Below are 22,104 nucleotides of genomic sequence, written 5' to 3'. Positions count from 1 at the left end.
GAAAAAATATATGATCTTGATAAACACAGAATTTCTCTTGCCTTGTTTGCCATCCAGGTTTTTATGGCTGTTGAGGATTACTGGCACCTAGCCCCTTCTGCCAGCCAAATCCTTGCTCTCCTATAGTTACTTGGTTGTTTGCAGGGTCTACATACTGTAATTTAGTATGTTGTTGCTGAAATTTCAGTGACTTGCCATCTTTACAAGTTTTGCTATATAAACACACTATTTAACCACTCACTCTGCTTGTACTGTATGTGGTCTGTAGAAGGTAGAAGGCTACTGCATTATAGTCTTATTAGCAATAGCTGTGAAATCACAAATTGCATAAGTTAAAGCTTTTCTAATACATATTAAAATAAATATAAAACTATTAAAACAAAAATGATTGTCACTGTCCCCCGTGAAACACACCATGTTCCTCTATGACACTTTGAAATGTCAAAACATTGATTGAGCCTTTGGTTAAAGGTTCTAAAAGCCCTGCGGCCTAGTTTGAATCACACAGAGCTTAAAGGGAGTAATTCCTCATTCTATTCCTATTTTTGTCTCTTCTTTACCCTGTGGTTTAGGAATTGGTATTAATCTGTGTTTTCCGGTTCCGTCAATTAATCTGGCTCTAGTAATAATCACACATCTGGGTATCTACCCCAGAGAAAGGAAAATTTATGTTCACACAAAGACTTGTACTTGAATGTTTACAGAAGCTCTATTTATAATGGCCCCAAACTGAAAACAACCAATCTCTTTTCATGGGTTGAGTGAATAAACAACAGAATGCTACTCAACAATCAGAAGGAACAGACTTTTGCTACATGCAACAACTTGAATGAATCTCAAAGGCATTTTGTTGCATAAAAGAAGTTGGTCGTAAAAGGTTACATGCTTAACACCTCCATTCACATGATGTTCTCAAAAAGACAGGCCTATGGGATGCAGAACAGGTGTTATGGGTGTGGCAAGGGTATGATTATAAAGGGATAGCAAGAGGAAATGTTTTTAGGGTGTTGCGGATGTTGTGTATCCTGTTTAGAGTGGGGGTTACAAAATCTATATGTAAGTTAAAGTTAACAGACCTGTACACCAAAATAAAAATAATTAATTTTACTATATTATAATTTTAGAAAAATCTGTAGTGCTTTTCAAGGGCTGGAGAAACAGAGGAGCTGGTTTGCCAGTTTTTAGACTGTGTGCATTAGGTTATTTCCCTTCTCTCTACCAGGCTCATGGTTGGGCAGCAAACCACTCATAAGCAAACTTTGGGAGCTTGAAGGGAAAACCCAAATTAGTTAGCTGTCACCCTTTCTAGGAGCTCCAGCCAAAGATTTAGTGGGTAAGAAATCTTGGATCTAGGGAAAAAAATAATGTAAAAGAGATTTGAGGCCTATCTGGTTATATAAATCTTAGTAATAGCCACATTACCCATGTTATTTTTGTTCAGTTAGCTCTATTTTGTCCCCAAAGCAGATTCTTACGGATCCTTCAGAAGCAAACTATAAAAAGTACAAAGGACTTTCAGTTCCTTACTCCCAAAGCCTGCACTACCTTTAAGTGGACTTCCCAGAAATGGCTGTCCTCTGCCTTCTCTCTACAGGTTGCCCCCTCCCCCACCAATGTTCCTCTGCTCATCGCAGTCTCATCTAGAAGGGCCATGGATCTGAACATGCCGTGGACAACATACCGAGCACCAATAGGTAATTATCAATCTTTTGATGGATGGAAACGAGTCCATTGGGCCCTTGGCGATGGACGTAACATTGGTACGAGCCCCTGTCCTTGATCTGAACATTGTGGAGTCGCAGGGTCCAATTGTCCTGGTCCAAGCTGGTGCGGCCCTTATACATGGGATGAACATTTTCCGGCTTCTCTTTCCCTTTATATAGCTCATACAGAACTCGATTATGCTGGTCCTGCCAAAACACAACCAGCTCATCCAGGCTTATGTTTTGAGGGTTTATAAAGTGGCATGGAAGGTCTGCAGTCTCACTGAAATATGCCAGACACTTTATGGCGGACACAGCATCTAAAAAAGGAAAGGTGGAAAGGTTGGACAAGAAGGAAACAAGAAGGAAGACAAACAACAACTCCATTTCTCTTTCTACAATACCCAGATGCTATCTTGTCAGTAATGAGATTGAAGAAGTAGATGTTTAACTCTGGGACGGTGCGTACATCTTGGCATCTGAAGAAAGGGACTTTTGTTCTCACTCCACTGCTAACCAAATGTGTGCGACCTTATCCAAATGCAACTGCTATGAGGCTGTTTCCTTATCTGCTTAATGAAAGGGTGAACTAACTATTCTAAGGATCTTTCCAGTACTAGTGTTCTGTGAATTTAATCCCAGAATAGGGAAAACCAGCAGTTGGACAATTCACTTACCTGCTACCTTCCTTTAATCTGAATATTGATTTTTTTCACCATAGCTGTTACAGGCCCCGTTACTTCTACACCATCTCCAAAAGTTTTCCCTTTTCTTTCTTACCCCCTTATTCCTTGGCCTGCTATAGTGGAAAGATTTCTGATAATGGTAACAATTTGATATCCCCCCTTTTATTATGCCTCAATAATTGAATATGACATTGAGTAATACCTTTGAAATTCAAATAGTTCCCTTTATAGAGCTCCCCTCATGACTGCTGCTGTCAAGGCCAGCTCTCCTAAGGATATAAAACAGTTTGGAAATGACACAAATAGTCACCCAAGGCCTCTAATCTCAGTGACCTCTCTAAGCTCTTTCAGGGATCAGAAAGAGAACTGGGCAAATATGATGGTTGTTTTGGGATTGTGGTGGCCAAAGACCGTTTAAGGCACATGAATGAAATGCTGGACATGAATGAAATGCTGGTAATGAATCATAGATGGGAAGGTCAGGATGTGCTTTTGGAGTATTGGGGAAATCCCTATTACCAAAAACTTGGCTCTTCCCAGTATGCATTGCCCTGGAAATTTTTACCACCCCTGAAGGAGGTGAGTCTCTGGGAGAGTTCAGAGAAAGGCTTTCATCCCTGAGGGCATATTAGAGTTTGTGGAAGGGATTTGGGCCACATACCTTCTTATATGTGATTGATTATAGGGTTTTTGTAGGACCTATTTTGGGTCACAGAAAGACTTGGCCGAGAAATTAGTGGTGGGTGAGAAGTGCAGAGTTAGGGGGGAAATGCTGTTTCTTAGTTATTATGATGTTAGATGCCACCTTGAAGAGGAAGTTAGGGTGGGTTTTAAATAAAGTTTCATCGTTCAGAACTTCAGTAAAGGGGTGCTGATACTAAGGAGGAAAAGGGAGTAGGTTGACGAGAGAGATGAGGTGTTCTTTGAAGGGTGGTAGGAGAAGTAATTAAATTGATCTGATCAATGAGCTTCTCTTCGAAGAGGAAGTAGAAGGACAAATAACAGTGACACGCTCTTGGCTAAACTGAACTGTGTGCAGAGTGGCCCAGTGAGAGCAAATAATCAGGGGAGTTGGTAGTGGTCTTGAACTCAAAGGGAAGAGGACTCCGGGCATCAGTGAGAGTTGGCACAAGTTTGAATCACTGCCTATTGCATTCTGCTCACTAGAATCCTGTGAAGCACTTAAAAGTATAAAATGCAGCATCTATACAGGATACATTTCCCATACAGGAGGGAGGTGGGAAAATCTACCTGGGTATCTGAAACAGTGAAAGGGGGACCTAAGGAAAATATACTGTATTCAGTAATCACCTTACAAGGCAATCCTGAGGCTCCTGCTACTCCTCTGCTAAACTCTGAATGACAAGGTAAGAGTGCCACCTACTGTAAAAGCTTCTAGCACTATCTCTGGGGAAACTGATTCTGGTTATACCAGTATTATACCAACTTGCCATATGATATAGGGCAAATGACCTAATGGAGAAACCAAACACAGAGTTGGAAATTCTGCCAGTTTACGGTCAAGGTTGTTATTACTCAGCGGTCATCTGTGCCCTCTGGGCCTGAAAATGACTTCACCATTGGTTTCTGTCTTCCTGATTTATGGTTGTTTTTCTGCTGAGCCTCACAGTATCCTCTCTCCTTCCCACCTACTCTCTTCACTCACAGACCAGCTTCTCTGACCGAGGCCCCCTCTCCCAAAGATTATAAGGGCTCTTCCTCCCCCTGCCCATCTAACTGCTCCCCTCCTCACCTACCAACAGAGAGTGTGGTCTGTGTTCTAAAGCCATGGGCATCAGGGGTGGGCGAGGAGGACTGGTCAGAAACACATACTCTCTGCCCCCCGCCCTCAGACCTACGGAGTCAGAATCTGTATTTTAATAAGAGCTCCAGTTTGAGAAGCTGCAGTAGGAGATCTCTACCTCTGCCTCCCAAGTGGAACAGAGGAGATAATGACAGGAACAATTTTTTTCTAGCAAAACCCTCTCTTCTCACCCTGGGGTGGAAATCACTATGAAGCCAATTCTGAATGGAACTGAAAGTATTTCACAATTTATACTCCATAGTTCCTCCCCAAACACTGGCTTCCGTGATGTCACTCAGAGCTATGCATGCTAATCCCTTCTCTGACATATGGGAAAGATTTATCTCAAAGTCTATTTTTCCTAAGTGGCTTCAGGCCTCCCCTGTTATAACACCAGACCCTAGGCCACCCAGGTCCTGGACTCACGGGGACTGCAGTGATGGGTAAGCATTGAGACTCTGTCTGCTCCCCAGCTCTTGGGTAATACGTGTGGTCTGGGTCTAGCTATAACTGGGGGCTATGATGATGTCAGGAACCGGGCACTCAAGAATCCATCTAGGCACCTCCCGAATCAGCTGGAAGACTTTGTTTCAAATGATACTTGAGGACTTCTTCAGAAATATGTTGTACGAATGTCACACAAAAACTAGAGTCTTCTAACCTTGTGAGGTCTCTGACCCGACCTGGGACTTGAGTCTTCCCTGACCACTTCCCCAAATGCACGTCTTATGTATTCAAGGATCATCTAGTTCTCCTAGTACTATGCTTATCTGTACTCATGACATTTTCTTCTTTTACTAAACTTCCTCCAAAGCTTTACTAGGTCCCCTGGAAGCCTAGTAAAGCCTTTCATTTGTCAATACTTCCTTGCTCACTGAGCATTTTGGCAGTGGATGCAAGATCTTTCTTTCCAACCAATTATTACTATCAATTTGGGTGACTTCAGTATGGATGAGTTCAACAACCTTGCTTCAAAGTTCTTGAAACTTCACTTCGGAGATTCGTCCACAGGCTCTACTAGCAGCCCGTCTCTCATGACATAACTGTGAATCTTATAACCAAGAATAACTCTGCCCTAAGAATCTGAAACCTCAATGTACTTGTCTGTGTCCACAAGATAGCTTCCTCCAAGATTTGCTCTCCATTACTTCACCTATGTCTGTTCTTCGACTTCATCAAGATCTCGACGTGATCCAGTCTAGACCCTGTAGCGCAGGGTTTTCCAAAAGAACCGTGCAACGATGGAAGTGATCCACATCTGTGCTCACCAGTACGGTCGTCAGCAGCCACTGTACTAGCTGAGCACTTGATATGTAGCTAGTGCGACTGAGAACTGAATGTTTAATCTAACTTAATTTTAAGTAATTTACATAGCCACATGTGGGTAGTGGCTATCATATTGGACAGCACAGTGATAGTGTATCTTTTCAGTCATTTGCCAGCAACTTCAATAAACTTGTCCCTTTGTGCAGAATTTATTTCAAGAACACTTTACTTGAGATCTACATATCTGTTCTTACAACTGAATGGTTGAGCACTCCTGAAGGAAGTTATTCAATTGTTCAGACTGATGACATTACAAACCTGTTGTCTCCCGTTCCACTTAACCTGACCTCTGGGCTGCTCACTCTGCTTACCAGCCTCTCCCTTTCTCACAGGAATGACTTCAGCAGTTTCCTCTGCTACTGCTTTTAGTTTGTCTTTCTCTTATAGTCAAGCTCCCAGGAAGAGTAAGCAGCAATGACTGCATTCATCCCCAGCCTCTGCCAAAACTTCCCTGGCAAAGTTGGTCAGTGACTCCCCACCATTCCCAAAGCAGAGTGCTTTTCAGACCTAATCTTGTTGAATATCAAACTGTTGGCCATCTCTCCTTGAAACTCTATTCTTTCCCAGTCTCTGACCTCCTGGTCAGTTTTCTCTGTTCGCTACTTAAATACTGATTATCTCGAGTGCCTGCTCTTGATCTTCTTCTTACTCTCCACACTGTTTCTGATTTTTCTCCTCTATCTCCATGGATTCAACTGCCAAATATAAACTAATAATTCACTGATGCTTATCTCCAGCCAATAACTTTCACTAGAGTTTCAGATATCCATATCCAATTGCCCGCTCGATACTGCTATTTAAATAGCAATAGCTACTCTCTTCCTCCCCTTATAGCGTTCCTGTCCTCTATCTCAGTGAATGGTTTCCCCACTTGCTGGTGTCTGTAACCATCTGAATCATCTATAGAAAACACCCAAAGTGAGTCTGCACAGGTGTGGCTGAGGAGATCTAGAACTACTGTGTTTCCCCGAAAATAAGACCGGGTCTTATATTAATTTTTGCTCCAAAAGATGCAGTAGGGCTTCCATTCAGGGGATGTCATCCTGAAAAAATCAGGCTAGGGCTTATTTTCTGGTTAGGTCTTATTTTCAGGGAAACACGATATTATAGCCAGAGCCAAACTTCTGGCTGGGTTGGTTAGTCAGGGGCAGCCTGCGTGCTGCTGTAGCCAAATTGCAGGCTAGTCACTCTCCCTGTCTGCCCCACACCAGGATGTGCACATGGGATGGCTGCCCTCTCAGTGCTGAAGGTGGGGAAAATGAGCAGCAGAAAGCGTTGGGACAGGAGAAACTAGAGACACACAGTCATAGGATGTGTGATAGGAACCCCACCAACTTGTTAGCAGATGAAGAAACTGAAACTCAGAGAGGAGCAGCGAACAGGGAGGATACAAGCTCTGTGAGACCTAACACTGCTAATTTTTTTTTTTTTTTTGGTCGGGAGGAGCTCTTTAAGAAAAGGAATGAAGAATTCAAATGCAAAATGCCCATGGCTACTACAACACCATCCAACAAAAGGAGAACGTGATGGAGAGCAAAGTCACATAAAGAGAGGCAGTGGTCTTAACTTGTTGTGGTTAAAATACCTTACTTTTGAAGGTTTTGCCAAAGCACGAGACACATGACCACACAGCTAGGGCCCTTCATGGAGCCTTGGAGGGCTTTGGATAGAGCTTGTGCAAGTGTGAAACCCTGCAGCTCAGCTTCATTAGCTCCATGGTAAATCACCTGATGCAACTAGATGATGGTCTGAAGTAGGTAGTAGCAGGGCTGGGATTTTTGCTCCTCCCAACAAGCAGCGGCGAGTACGATCTACAGGTGTTGGCAGGTGGGAAAGACAGAAGAGGGGAGAGGAAAGGTAGGGAACATGGAAACCAATGCTCCCTAATGGAAGGAGACTTTTGGAAGCCCGGGAACAGAGAAGACCAGACGGGAATATGTGTGGAGCAAAAGAGTTATCAGGGCAGGGGTATCAGAGCAGGGCCCTTCCCCCTGGCTCCCCGGGTGTCACTGGACAGGCCAGTCTGCCCTACTTTGTGAATACTGCACCATGGGTATGAGATGGCAGAGGAAGGAGGAAGACGCACAGAGGGTGTAGGGCTCCATCCCAGGCTGGGCCTGCCATCAGCCAAGACACCTGTTCCCACTCATGATGTTTCCTTCTCCAGAAAAGTCTTTTTTTTTTTTTTTTTTTTTTTTTGCATGTAGTATTGTGCAACGCTGACTACAAAGTGAGTGAAACCCGGCCAAGTCTCAGGCGGGGGCTTGCAGTGGTCAGACTCATCAGGAGACAGTGGAAGGAATCTAGGTCTTTACAAAACCAAAGGTTCTTACCAGAGAAGAAAATGAAAATCACAAAGAGAATACTTCTCAGTTCCATGATGCTAAAGTGAAAAAAGAAAAAAGAAAATGTGATTAGAAAATGAAATCAAAACCCAAAACATGACAAGTGGAGTTTGGGATTCACTCAGGTCCATAGGTGTGGCAGCAACCATGCTATGTGTTCACCAAAGTCATTTTTTTTTCTTCCTAGCTGCAAAGATACACCCTATTTCCCAGCCTCCTCTTCAGTTTGAAAGGCCATGTGATTGGGTTCCCACCAATGGAATTGCGGGCAGAAAAGATGGATGGTACTTTCAGACCCATCATTAAAACAGCTCTCTCTTTCCCTCCTCCCCTGCCTTTTGAATGCAGAGGATTCAGAGCAGGAGTCCAAGGGCCTAAGGGATGGCAAAGCCTCACTTGAAAAGGAAGCTGGTTTGCGGAACAAAAAACAAGACAGCTCTCTCCAGCCCCAATGATCTATACTGGACTGTGACATGAACACAAAAATAAACTTTTATTGTGTTAAGCTAATGAGTTTTTAATTTTTTGCATTGTTTATCGCAGTAGCATTGCTTATCTTGGCCAATACAATGGGTATGATGGGGCAAATGCAAAATGTTTAGGTTTGGAAATCAACATTCCTTTGCTTTCTCTGTGGTTCTCAAACTTAAATGTGCATAAAAATCTTCCGGGAGAGTATGTTAAAGTAGTTTCCTGGGCCTCATCCACAGAGATTCTGATTTAGTAGGTTGGGTGAAACTCATGTCTAACAAACTCACAGGTGATGACAATGCCTCTGGTTTAAGGACCCCACTTTGAGAACCACGACACTACAGTATCACTTAATCTATATAACAGAGCTGAGGAAAATGATAGGCTTTGCTTTTTCACCTCTGTTTTCTTTCTTCCTCTCCCTGCCTCCCTCTTTCTGTACCCACCCACTTATCCCAACTTAGACCAAAAAGGCTTACGGGCATAGAATAAGGAAAGATGACCAATATTAGAAACAGGAGAAATGCAAACCAAATGCAGGAATATAAAATGGAGCCAAGTACAAGGCCAATGCTAAATGCTTACCATAGAAATCTGCCCACCCTGCATGGTGCAGGTCATGAGTATGGCTTGTAGTTTCTAACTGCCAAAGTGAAAGGAAAACCTAATTGGTGAATTAATTTATAGATCTGTCTATAAGATAAAAAAAAACCAAACGCTTAAGAGAAAATGCACAACTATTCCTGACCCAATAGCAGAAATTTCTTCCTTGGGGATGGATTGTCTAGAAGTCATCCCTGGGCCCTTTAGTCTATGCTAGACACCCTTCCTCTGTTCCCACATCATTCAGCACAGGGCTTTGGTCTAAAAAGTGTCTGATATTTCATTCCTTCTAGACTATAACCTCTCTTTTTTTTTTAATTCAAAAAATTGACCACATTATACCTGCATATGGTCCCCTAGCTGTCTAGTTTTCCCCCATAGACATAATTGGAGTGACTACTGTTAGCTGTTAACAGTTTCTTGCCTCTACTCTTAGTTATTTTAGGCAAAACAAAATGAAAAAATAGACCCGTATTCTTTTTTTCATTTTATTTTTAATCACCCGGTAGCACAGTATATACACGTTTGCATAATTACCACTACCTTGGAGATTGTTCTGTATCAGCATATACTGGGTACCCTAATTTTAACAGTTGCATGTTATTCTGTTGTATTCTATTGGATAGTAATAATTTATTTTGCTTGCTCCTATCAGTGGACATGGAGGTGGTTTCCAGTCTTTCGCTGCAATGAAAAACCTTGATCATATGTCAAATCATATATGTGGGAGTAAGTTATCTTCCTAGAAGTACAATGGCTTGACCAAAGGGTCAAAGGGTAATTGCAATTTTAATCTTCACAAATATTGAAAAATCGTTCTCCTCCAAGATTATATGTTTGTGTTTCCCACCAACAAAACATGAGTGTGCTTATTTTCATGCCACTTTTGCCAACATAGTATGTTTTCTAATTTGTGATCTTTACCAATAGAAGGAAGGTTAAAATGACATCTCATTGTTTTATTTTTAAAAATTACTTTTCATTGTAGTATAATATACATAACATAAAATTTACCATCTTACTAGTTTGTTAAGTGGTATTAAATACATTCACATTGTTGTGCAAGCATCACCACCATCCTCCATCTCCAAGAAAACTGAAACTTTATACACAATAACTCCCCATTCTTCTCTATCCCCAACCCCGTCTCCATGAATTTGACTACTCTTGGTATCTCATATAAAGTGGAATCATACAGTATTTTTTTGTGTGTGTGTGATTGGCTTATTTTACTTAGCATAATGTAGTCAAGGCTCATCCATGTTGTAGCATGTGTCAGAATTTCCTTCCTTTTGAAGGCTGAATAATATTCTACATTATCTCTAGATCTATGTATGTATGTATCTATCTAGCTATCCACCACACTGTTTATCCATTCATCTGTGGATAGACATTTGAGTTGCTTCTCACTTTTGGCTATTGTGAATAATGCTTTAACGAACATGGATGTACAAATACTCTTCGAGACCCTGCTCTCGTTTCTTTTGGGAATATTCTCAGAAGTGGAATTACTGGATCACATGGTAATTCTACTTTTAATTTCTTTGAGGAACTTCATACTGTTTTCCATAGCACTTGTACCCCATTTTACAACCCTATTAGCAGTGCAAAAGAGATGCAAGTTCACCATATCCTTGCTAACACTTTTTTTTTTTGGTATCATCCCAATGGGTGTGAGGTAGTTCTCACTGTAATTTTAAAATGAATTTCTTTTATTAGGAGCATCAGCATCTTTTCAAATGAAACTCTATACACAATAACTCCCCATCCTGGAATCAGATTGTATTTCCTATTCCATGACTGTCTATATATTTCTTTTGCCTACTTTTAATTTGGGTCTTTTGCCCTTTTCTTATTTTCCTTACTAATTTGTAGGAGCTCTCTAGTATTTTTTTTAAAAATGAGTGCAAATTAGTAACTAATTAGAAAATTAGCGCATTGTGGCGATGAGTTGCGAATACATCCAGTCGCTAAAGCACAATCTAGATGCTCAGCCGCTGAGCCTCACACCCTCCTGATGGCTCTGTCCCTCCCTTCCAGGGGTTTCAGTGGGTTTCAGAGCTTGGGATTGTCTGTTGGGCCAAAGCTGACACCACTCAACGACAGAACCCGGAAGGAGAGCTCTCCATTTGATTCCCGGCCACTTCCTCATATTAAATCACCGCCACCATCCTATTGATCATAGAATCTCAGGACTGAGAACACTTTGAGCCTGAACTCCCACCTAATACAGGACTCTCCCATTGTTTGCAAACGGAAAACCAGCATGCTTGGCCTAATCAAAGATATTTTTTCCCTGGCATGATGTGTTGAACAAGGGGACAAAATCAAATTGTATTTTGCTAGAAATTGAGCAAATCACCTTGAATTCCAATAACTATATGAAATTATTAGCCCTAGGAAATCTTGGATAAATGGCCTAGAAATTTCCCTCAGTGGGGAAGAGCACCGGGTATAGAAGGAAGTCAACACTGTTTTTGACTTCTCTATTTGCAAACGCTCTCCATTAAGTGAGAAACTGCTTCATCTTAACTTCTTCTCGTTGATACTGGTGTCCTTCTCTGAAACCACCCAGAATAAGCCTAACACACTTTGCCAAAGCCTTTCCGGGATCTGGGGCCAGGGCTCACGTCCCTCCTCAAAATCCTGGCCCAGCAGTGACAGTCCTAGTAATCGTCACTGACATTAATTTGGAGAATGCACAGTCTTGGATAACACTTTGGACACTTAGTTTGTCAGAGACCCTATTAAAATATGGTGCTAAAGTACTTGTGATTGACAAGATCTTCTTTTATAAAAAGTATAAATGCCCGTGCGAAGAATTTCTCTCAATTCTAGCCATTGTGTGTGTGTGAGTGAGTGGGGGGTTGGGTTAGCAAGCCAGTTTCTTCAATGTTGTTGGCTCTCAAGGAGAACAGAAATGTCACTGCTCCCTCAGGAATGGACTCTCAACCACAAGTGCCAGTCACAGCTATCTCCAGAGGGCCTGAGAAGTAGAAACTCTGGCTTTTGGAGGGAGAGAGCAAAAAGGGGAATGGGAGAGGAAAGAACCTAAGAATTTACGGGGGAGATTCTTTGAGAGATTTCTGTCAGCTGTGAGCAGCAGACGGTCTATAAGTGGGTGAACTGGTCACACCCTGAAATGAGCAGCCTCCGTATAGCTGGAGGTTCACTTCAGAAACCAAAGAAGAGTACCCACTGTACACCACTTTCTCTTACTTTACATGTCTGGCTCATCATAGAATGTGAGAGTCAGCTGAATGACTAATTATACTATTAGTCCTCACAATAAGGTGGGATTATTTGCCCCCATATTACAGATGAAGAAATAGAGTCTTGGAGAAATTAAGGAACTTGCTCTAGCTACCCTGCTAGTAAATGACAGAATTGAGATTTAAACCCACTGTGTTCTTGTTAAAGACTGACGTAGTTCCAGCCAGTTTGCTGTGGCAGCAAGTGGAAAGGATTCTGATTCCACCCCCTCTAAGAGTAACAGGGGAGCAGTACAGCCCCAGGGCCAACTGTGATGGTGGCTCCTGGAATCAGAGTGTGATATTCAGGGAAACAGGCTGGGATGGGGGTGGGAGGGGTCCAAAAGTATCCCTTTGTATCAGGGTGTTTCTGTCTTGACCTTCCATTCATTCCACAAATATTGCTTGAGCACGCATTATATGCCAGGCAGAGAATGCTCCTCTCCCCTCCAGCCCTGGACAGATAATCAGTTTCCTGGCGTGGGCTTAGCTCCAGACACACGTTACTGTGTTCCAGCTAAGCCAAACCCAAGAGAGCTCTGGGGAAACAGCATTTGGGCAGAAAAAGCAGGGAATAAAGAAGGGATCTTTTGTGTCTCAGGTCTGAAGGACATGTGGGATCTAGTTCAGGCCAAAGGCAGTATGAAGGGATGTAGAGTGGTGGGAACCAGTAACGGGGTGAGACAGGGAAGTGCAGACATGATGACGCACGAAGTGAGAGAAGGATTCCAAGGCAGAAGTTGGGGAGCAACAAAGAAAAATGTTCCCTATTTCACAACTTTGTCTAAACTATTAGTGGTGATCAGGGTACCAGGAAAAAGTGCTGATAAGTTTACTGGTGTCTTCGGAAGTGTCCCTGAGACCATCTCTCATGCAAACATTTGCTGAATTTACTCAGTGTCAGGCTTGTTTTAGGGGTTGTGGGCAAACGTAAAGATGTGTAGGCCTTCGTCCCTTACCCGGTACTAAAATGAAAGATAAGGTCCACAGATAGCTACAATTCAAGCTCCAGGACCAGTGTCGAAGGTGGCCATGCTTATCTCCCTCAGCATATACAACAACAGTCCTTGCTCCAAGCAAAGCAGGAGACACCACAAGGAATTGGGCCACCAGGGCCCGGTCTCAGGGCCTGGCTGTTTGTCTTCGCCGGTTCACACTGTTACTAGAGAAGGCAGGCTCGCTGGACAGGCACTGCTGGCCTGGTGAGAGGAGAGTGATGTGGAGGAGGGGCCAAAGCTTCCCAGGGCCTTGGCTGGCCTCTGGTGTGAACGCTGCATAGATTACTCCTCGGACCACCAGAATCTGAAGCTATCCCTTTAGAGCAGCTGTGATTACCTTTAAGGTACTGGGAGGATTCGGGTAGGCTTATTTCCTTTTTTATCAAGTTTCTGAAATGCAAAACAAGAAGGTTCCTGGGGATGTATATGAATGTTCACAAGGCTTCTGACAGGGTGTCACAGGGGGAATGGGGGATCAATATTAGTACAGTTACTTGGCTGACCAGCTGTGTCATACTATTGTTCATTCATTCAACAAATATTTATTGAGCCAGGCATTGTGCTAAATGCTGGGAATATGATTATGAGCAAAACCAGAAACAGCTCCTCTTTACCGGGAGGCTTACAGTTTAGTAGAGGAACAAGATCACACAAAATAATCACACAAATAAATGTAAAATTACAATGGTGACAAGTGCTACAAAGGAGAGGGTCATGGTACTCTGAGAGCCTACAATATGACTAGTCTAAACTGAGATTTGAAGACTGATGTGGTAAATTAAAGGTGGACGCATATTTTTTTGCTACTCCTCCCATGAAAAGGTGGAATTTAACCTCTCCTGGAATCTGGCCTGCCCTCACAGACTTGTGTGATCAAAAGAATGCATAGAAGGGAGGTTTGGGACTTCTAAAGCTAGATCATAAGAAACCTTGCAGCTTCTGTCTTTCCTGAAATACTCTTTCTGGGCCTTTGAGCCCCTGTGTAAGATAGTCCACTGAGATCACCACACTGGAGAGGCCATGTGTAGGGGTTTGGGTCAATTGCTCCAGCTGAGCCATCTTTCCAGCCATCTCTACCAAGCCGCCAGGCATATGTGAATAAAGTCTTGGATTCTCTAGATCAGAGGTCAGCAAACTGCAGCCTGCAGACCAAATCTAGCCAGCATCTATACTTATATATAAAGTTGTTGGAACATGGCCATACCCATTTATTTAGTTATTGTCTATGGCTGCTTTTGTATTACAATGGTAGACTTAAGTAGCTGTGACAGAGACCAACCATATGGCGGCAAAGCTGAAAATATTTTCTATCTGGCCTTTTGTAGAAAAAAGTAACCTTGCTCTAGGTCAGCGCTGTCCAATAGAAATATAACACAAGCTACATATGTAATTTGAAGTTTTCTAGTAGCCACTTAAACAAATTAAAAAGAAATAGGTGAAACTAACTTTAATAGTATATTTTATTCAATCCAATATATCTAAAACATTGTAACCTCAACATGGAATCAATATAAAAATTATTAATGGATATTTTACATTCTTTTTCTCTGTATTAAATATTCAAAATCTTGTGAGTATTTTACACTTACAGCACATCTCAATTAACACAAGGTATACTTTGAGTGATCAGTAGCCACATGTGGCTAGTGGCTACTGAATTGGAGAGTGCAGCTCTAGACTATTCCATTCATTAGCTTAATTCCACCAAGTGACCTTAATTGATGCCAAGGGAAACAGAAAAATCACTTAGAAACCTGTCCAAATTTCTGACCCATGACATTGTGTGTGAGAGAGTAAAATATTCATTGTGTTAAGCTGCTAAATTTGGGAGCAGTTTGTAATTCACCAATACGCAAACAGAACAGATTGAATAGGTTCAAAGTAGGTGCAGGGTTGGAGGTGGCTTGGAAAGATTCTAGGCAAAGGAAATAGCATGTGCAAAGGCACTGAGGCAGAAGGCTGATGTGCTAAAAAGACTAGAGAGGTGGGAGACAAGGCTGGAAAGGTCAGCAAGAGCCAGACCATACTTACCTTATGGGTCAGTTAAGGATTTTGGTCTTTATTCTGAGAGCAATGTGAAAACTGAAGAAATTAAAGCAGAGGAGAGGAGAAACACAATCAGGTTTGCATTTTGAAAAAATGACTCCGGCTACTGTGCAGCAAATGGATAGTAGGGAAGCCAAAATAGATGCCAGAAGATCCATCAGTTGACTACTGCAGTCATTTAAGTGAAAGAAGATGGCCATTTGGTCTAAGATGGTAGTGGCAGAAATAGAAAGAAATGAGTGTGAGTGATGCATTGATGAAAACATGAACACTTCGTATTGTCTGGTAGACACATGAGATGACTGGCTATAGATATGTTGTCACCCATCCTGAGCTCTGCTTTACTGAGCTCCCCTGCCAGCCATGTCTAACTCAGACTGGATCATATATCTGACTTGGTTTCCAGTCCCGTCTTCGAGCAAACTCCCCTGGGCTTCCATTTGTGGAGAATTTTCTTACCTAACAACGCCTTCTTTTCATTAGCTGTCTTTTCACTCACCCGTTTGGGAGCACAGTGTTTCCATATAGATATGAAATGAACAGCATCAAAGATGCATAGGGTGGTGCAAAAGTAATTGTGCTTTTTGCATTTATCACTTTTTAAACCACAACTACTTTTGCACCAACGTATACAAACAAGAAATGTGTCTGCAGATTCTTAAGGAGCAGAGGATATTTTTATCCAACCCCTGGTATTGGAGGTAACTAGAGTATTGAAATTAAGAGTTGATTCTCCTCACTCGCCCAGAAGAAGGAGCATAGCGTGGCAATAGCATTTAGCTTTTCCTATTTCTCCACAGCAAGTCTGTATATAGACAGACGCCCGTTCCTCATCATATCTAGAATCAGAACTTTCTGAATTGAGGAGCATGCCTTTTTCAAATTACAAATGATTTTGGAAAACATTTCTTCCATTTTGCCAAAAAGTACCGATGGGTAAGCATCATGCAGAGTTTTACAGGTACTCTGAGTCTGTGCACATCCAGTCAAGGGTTCTGCCTGCTATGAATAAAACCCACAGAACTCACTAGGCAGCCAGGCCCATCCTGGCCCCCTAAGGGAACCCCTTCCTGTTTTCTCAGAACTAGAATCATGGTCAAAGAGAGAAAACCAATGTTTCAAGGGCACAATTTGAGGGGCGTCCCCCTCCCCCCATTTCAAGTACCAGCTCTACCCTGGGCTTGGAATTCCCAAATTACTCATTCCTTGGGTTAAGGTATTTTTGAAAGCCCCTGTTAAAATGCAAATGCTAGCTGGAAGGGAGAAATAGTTCTTGTTTTTTGCCATTAAATGTTAAGTTCAAGTTAATTTATCTAAATAGGAAATGGAATTCAGAAAGGAAAGGAGGGAAAAGAAGAGGGCATGGGACCTTTCCCATCTTGACAGGGAGATAGGAAGCACTGAAGACATACTTTTCTTCCTCGACACATATTCCAAAGGGCATCTGTCTATTTCCCAAACCTCAGTCTGAGTATACGCTGATGCATAGCTCAGAAATAAGTTTCTATATTAGATTGGAGATAAGGATGAGGATAAGAGTCCAATAAAGGTTGTGGACCCACCCAATGGCCCTATCCATCCTTCCTGCCTCCCAAACACTCTTATCTGCCAGATCATGAAAGGTGAATTGTCAGCACTTGCCTGGACTCTAGATACCCGTCCCGGAACCTCCCCACCACCCTCCTTGCTTGTTTCAGATATGTTTTGCTCTAGTTCTGTCCCTTTACAGCTTCAATCTCCTGGCCCAGAGACCCCTAAACTCAACTCCCACCTCTGTACAATATTTGAAACATGGTATTTGAACCTTGATTTTTCTCCTAAAGAATCTGGTTTGGCTCACCTTTCATATTTCCCCCTACATCACCCTACTCTGCCCTGCCTCATTTCCATAAAATCCAACCCTCACCTCCACCAGAAAGGGTCATTGGACATCCAGGGATACCAGAGGAACCAAACAATCAAGCTCAAAGACATAGTTATTAAACAGTGAGCACAATCACAAAGAACCATTTCCTTCCCTTCAAAGTACTGTTGCTATACAGACATTTTTAGTGTGACTATTTTCTCACTGGACTAGAAGCCTCAAGTGTGTATAGGGATCATGACTTTTATGCTCCCTGTTAAAAACCGAGTACCTGGGACATAGTAAGCACTCAATAAATATATTTAGAGCACACAAATGGACAGAGATTTATAAAAATTTCCATTATATACAGGATAGCTAATGTAAATAGCATGAATGGTATCTGCAGCAGCAAACAGAAGACATAATAATAGAACTATGAACTTGTGCACATAATTAAATAGACTCATTTTTACTCCAGAGCCTTGGTCCCCAGATTGAGGTTGCAAGTCAGCAAAAGAGGTCCCCTCCTTAGTTATAACAATTTGAGAGGAGTGGGAAGTTCCCTTGGTCAAAAATTATTTTCACCTGTATCTCCAGAAGCTTAAATAACTATTAGTGGAGGCACTATTTTAAGCCTATATCTATTTGCAAATGCAAATACGTTCATGGTATACAGAACACAGTAAACTACCGCTTGGGCTCTTTTTTGACCTAAGGCTATTTCTTTCCAAATGAACTACTGGGATCTCTGGTGCCAAGAGGGGCCGATATTGGGATGGGAAGAGGAAATGGGGAAAGGTTTCTGGACCGGAGAAGGGAAAAGCCAAAGAAGAAAGCAGAGGCCACTGCAGAGTCTGTGTGTTTTGCCCCCATCCTCTGGACCTCCCACTGGCACAAGGGGCTCAGGCAGGGCCAATATCCTTGGATAGCTTCTCCTGGAGCAGAGCTACTTGGAGTCCCCAGCACTCTAAGGGCAAAAGAGGCTGTTGGTTGTTTGGTAAGTGGCGCCTTCTATTTCCTGCCTGTCCTGTCCCTTAGCTCACGAAAAAAGCAGAGGAAAGGTTCTGGCTGGAAGAGACATGTTTTTGTAATGTCCTACCTCGAACGTAGGCAGTCTGAGAAAGGAGCCTGATGGTCAAAGGTTTTAAGAATGTACCCCACACTCCTTCCTACCCACTCCCTTGCCGGCCTTCAGCGCCACTTCTGAACGTCTTCCCCCGTGCAGCTTTATCCCACACCACGCTCCCCAGGCATACAAGCTTCATAAGAACATACCTGTCACAAACGCCCATGCACCGCAGCTCCTAGAGACCAGAGATACAAGCCTCGTGGCATTCCCGAGAACACAGAAGGAAGGGATTAAGAATAAGTGAAGAGGACCCGCATTTCTCCTAACAGTCCTTGTAGAGAGGAAAATAATGTTAGGGCTGAAGCCAGAACTCAGAAAGTTGCAGAAAGGGGAACTACTAGAAAAAAACAATACCACAGAGGGCCGGCCCTTGTTCTAGATAAGATTGGCAGGTGGGCAATTCCACTGGTTACAGTGACTGTGAATGCACTCTCAGAGAGTGATTGAATGTAAAGCCCTGAGGAAACCCCCCAAAGACAGCCCCAGCCACAAACATTACACCTTCTGTAAGGGATCCACAGATCCAGGAGTGCAGCCTTTAGGGCCCATAGGTAAGGCCCATAGCTCAGTTCAACAAATGTTTTACTGGGCAGCCTCGGGCCAGACACTCTGTCTGGCTCAGCAGGGCTGCAAGACACAGTCCTCAACCAGACAGAACAGGGAGACCGGGTGATTCATTTGCCACCTTCCCCCCAAATCATTCATTGAGTACCTCTCCACGGATCCTTCTAGAAGCCAATTAACACACACAACTCCTATTTTCATATTATTCCAATCCAATCCTAAATGTCCTCATCTAGAATGTTTCTATTACCTTGGTCCATGGTTCCTGGAAGTGGGTGGTACTCTTGAGTCTGGGGACAAGTCAAAGCAGAAGTGAGAAAGGTGTGTGAATGCCGAGTGGACTTTTTCTAAGCCTAGTGCTTCAGCAGGGACAGGCTTTAACATATAATCCTGTCCCCAAATGCATGGCTTCTTTTTCTGACCTGATCAGGCCCTGCGAAGCCCTCTGATCAATGTGGGGGACAGTTATGTGCCTGAGTCTGTAGCACTTGAGTTCAGGAGATAAGTAGTGCCAAGCATGCTTGCCCTGGGGTGCCAAGCATGCCTACCCTGCTCTCTTTCAGGCTAGATGTCCTGCAGGGCTGGAGAAATTAAAAATGACAAAGTGAAAGCTGTTGTTGTTTGCATTGAGGAGGTTCACTGAAGCAAGGGCAAGTGGTGCATAGGAAGTAGTCCAGATTTGGAACTGGTGGTCCAAAGTCAAATCCTGAGTTGATCACTGGACCCTGGGCAAGTTACTGAGCGTCTCTCAGTCTCAGTCTTCTCATCTATGAAAGGTAATCGCTTTCTGGCTGCATTGTTGTAAAAAAAACACGTGAGATTTTGCATGTAAATCACCTGGTACCGAGCATGCTATGCGGCTCATCTTCATTATTATTTTCCTATCTTCTTTTTGGACTTTCCAATGCTCAAGTTGACCTTTCCACAAAGATCTCCCTTCTATCACTGGAAAGATAATGGTCATTCTTCCTAAACAGGGCTGTAAACCCCTTCACCTTCCATCCAGGGCCCCTCAAACCCATAGGGCTTCTAGGTGGGGCCTGCACCCTGACTCACAGGGTCATCACTTCCCCTCAAACTTCATCCTTTATTCAAATAGGCCCCACCTGAGGTTTTCCTCTAGACTTCACAATCATATCGGTGATTTTTTTTTCTGAAAGGGTCTATTTGGTGTCCTTATTGTAACATGTGAAATTACCTGCCCGACAGAGTACAGGAGAATTAATTCACATTCAACTTAGTTTTCAAGTTTCCTTGTACTCAGCAGTCAAAATATACGAGAAAGATTAAATTGGAAAGTCCTGCTATCAAAATATTCGGAATAGTATTTCTCAAACTTCAGTCACTCTAGCTACTAGTACCACTTCATATCCATGTAAAATGTGTACTATTCTTTATACAATGTGTTTCTCTTACCTTTATTTAAGTAAACTTGTTTTAAAAGGAATCTTTATGTTAGTAATATATATTTTTTTAAAACAGTATAATTTTCCACAAATAAAGGATGAGTAAAATTAACACATAACACTGGGCTTTGGAATCACACAGACCTGCCTTTAGACTCCACTAGTTAATGCCTGTGTGTTCTTAAGGAAGTCACTTAACTTCTCTGAGCCTTAGTTTCCACATAGAAATAACATTAAATATCTCATAAGCTTCGTGTGAGGATTAAATAGGATGACATATACGTAGTGCCTAGCGCAGATTCTGGCTTATAGTAGGTTCTTTAAAAAAAAAAAAGTTGTTTTATTGTTTTCTCTTTTCCATATCCCTTCTCCCTTTCAGTTTCTTCTTAAAGAAGCCTCCCCCAATGCCGTGAGCCAGGCAGCAGAAATCAAGGATGACATGGTGTCAAGGAATTCTCTTCCTCTGTGACTTAGAGTTGCAACGTTGTTTAAGGCACCTGAGAAGTCACTGTAGTCTCTCACCCAAACAAGGACCCCTTTGATGTCATCTAGATGGCTATCCAACCTTTGTTCTCACTTATGTTGGAAAACCCACTATCTGATAAGACAGTTATAAGAGAAAGGTCTTCTTTGTAATAATCCCAAATCTCTCACCCCTCACTCCCCAGCCCCATGAATACCATCTAGTTGTCCCTGTCCTGTTTTCTGGAACTACCAGAATATGTATTATTTTACCCCTTTATATAAAACCCTCCAAACAGTTGAATGCAGATACTATAAATGTCCTTCGTAGTCTCTTCTCTCAGCGAAATATAATCACTGTCCTCAAATGTTCCTCATATGATATAGTCTCTAGACCTCATCAACTTGGTGGCTTGCCCCCTGGCACGCATCTCCCTGAGTCTGTCAGCATAATTTGTTGCAGAGAGGGCTCACAGAATGGAACTGGCAATGACAAGACCACTGGCATTAATGAGTCAGAGATCAAATTAACCTGTAAACAGTTGCACTGGGAGGTTAGCTGACCATAACTGGTTTTGTTTCTTTTTTCACACGTCAAGTCAGATCACTAACCCCTGACCCCATACTGTTTGTGTGTCAGTGTTTGGGGCCAATCAAAATTACTCTGAATCCCATATAGATCATCCATTGTATTAGTCATCCCCCTCCAAGCCTTGTGCCACTTGAAAATCTGATAAGGAGGCACTTACTGGGTCATCAGAGCCAAGAACAGAGAGAGTGGTCAAACAGTGATCAGCAGTATCAAATGCTGAGAGGAGGCAGAATAGAATGAAGATCGGTTCCTTGTGTTTAGCAAGGAGGAAGTGGCTGGGAACCAGAAAGCTACCCTCTGAGTGGGGCGGCTTCCTCCAGTGCCTCACTCCGAATGTTCTCAGGTCTGAGGAAGCTAAGGCTCTAAGGAAAAGCAGCAGGAGGGGAGTGGCTATAGATGGTAGCTGGGTGGGGGAAACAGATATCTTCCAGATGTCCTTGCTCAACGTTGCCCAGGAAAGATTCCCCTGGGACCACCCAGGAGTAGTTGGGATCGACTCTGGGAGGCAAAACTAGAAAACTGTAGGCGTTTGGAAACATCTAAACACTTAGCTGAATTTTTCCACTCCAGCCATGTATTTGTTCCTATCTATAAATGGGGTCCTGTGGCCAATGGTCGGTCGAGAGGCAGTCTAAAAGTATTCCAGGTGCTGGTGGTGGTCTCAATACAGGATAAAATAGTTTCCACAAATAATTGTAGCAGCATGATTTATTGAAAGGTTAATTAGTGCTTGTTTTCTGAGCTTTCTTGACACAGGGATTTTTGTAGGGGAGAAAGCAGACGAAACCTAAAGTCAAAGGTACTTCTGGACTCTTGCGAAAGCCTATGGAAGAGACAATACAGGTGCCTTGAAAGATAAGAGAAAAGAGTAT

At 42.7% G+C, this 22,104-nt stretch overlaps 1 protein-coding gene across 8 annotated transcripts in view; it reads right to left on the bottom strand.

Moving 5' to 3' along the window:
• CD86 (CD86 molecule) overlaps positions 1 to 22,104 on the bottom strand; it is a 108,695-nt gene that overhangs the window by 45,018 nt on the left and 41,573 nt on the right. For all 8 annotated transcript variants that reach the window (XM_033129435.1, XM_033129431.1, XM_033129457.1 and 5 more), the window contains exons 2-3: positions 7,853 to 7,902; positions 1,682 to 2,023 (exon numbers count right to left, since the gene is read on the bottom strand). In XM_033129435.1, the coding sequence (XP_032985326.1) occupies positions 1,682 to 2,023; positions 7,853 to 7,902 (392 nt within the window). The remainder of the gene's footprint in view (positions 1 to 1,681; positions 2,024 to 7,852; positions 7,903 to 22,104) is intronic.

The sequence above is a fragment of the Rhinolophus ferrumequinum genome, chromosome 2 (assembly GCF_004115265.2).
Source record: "Rhinolophus ferrumequinum isolate MPI-CBG mRhiFer1 chromosome 2, mRhiFer1_v1.p, whole genome shotgun sequence".
Lineage (NCBI taxonomy): Eukaryota > Metazoa > Chordata > Mammalia > Chiroptera > Rhinolophidae > Rhinolophus > Rhinolophus ferrumequinum.
Note: the sequence above shows the minus strand (reverse complement) of the source record. Positions and strands in the feature narration are given on the sequence as shown.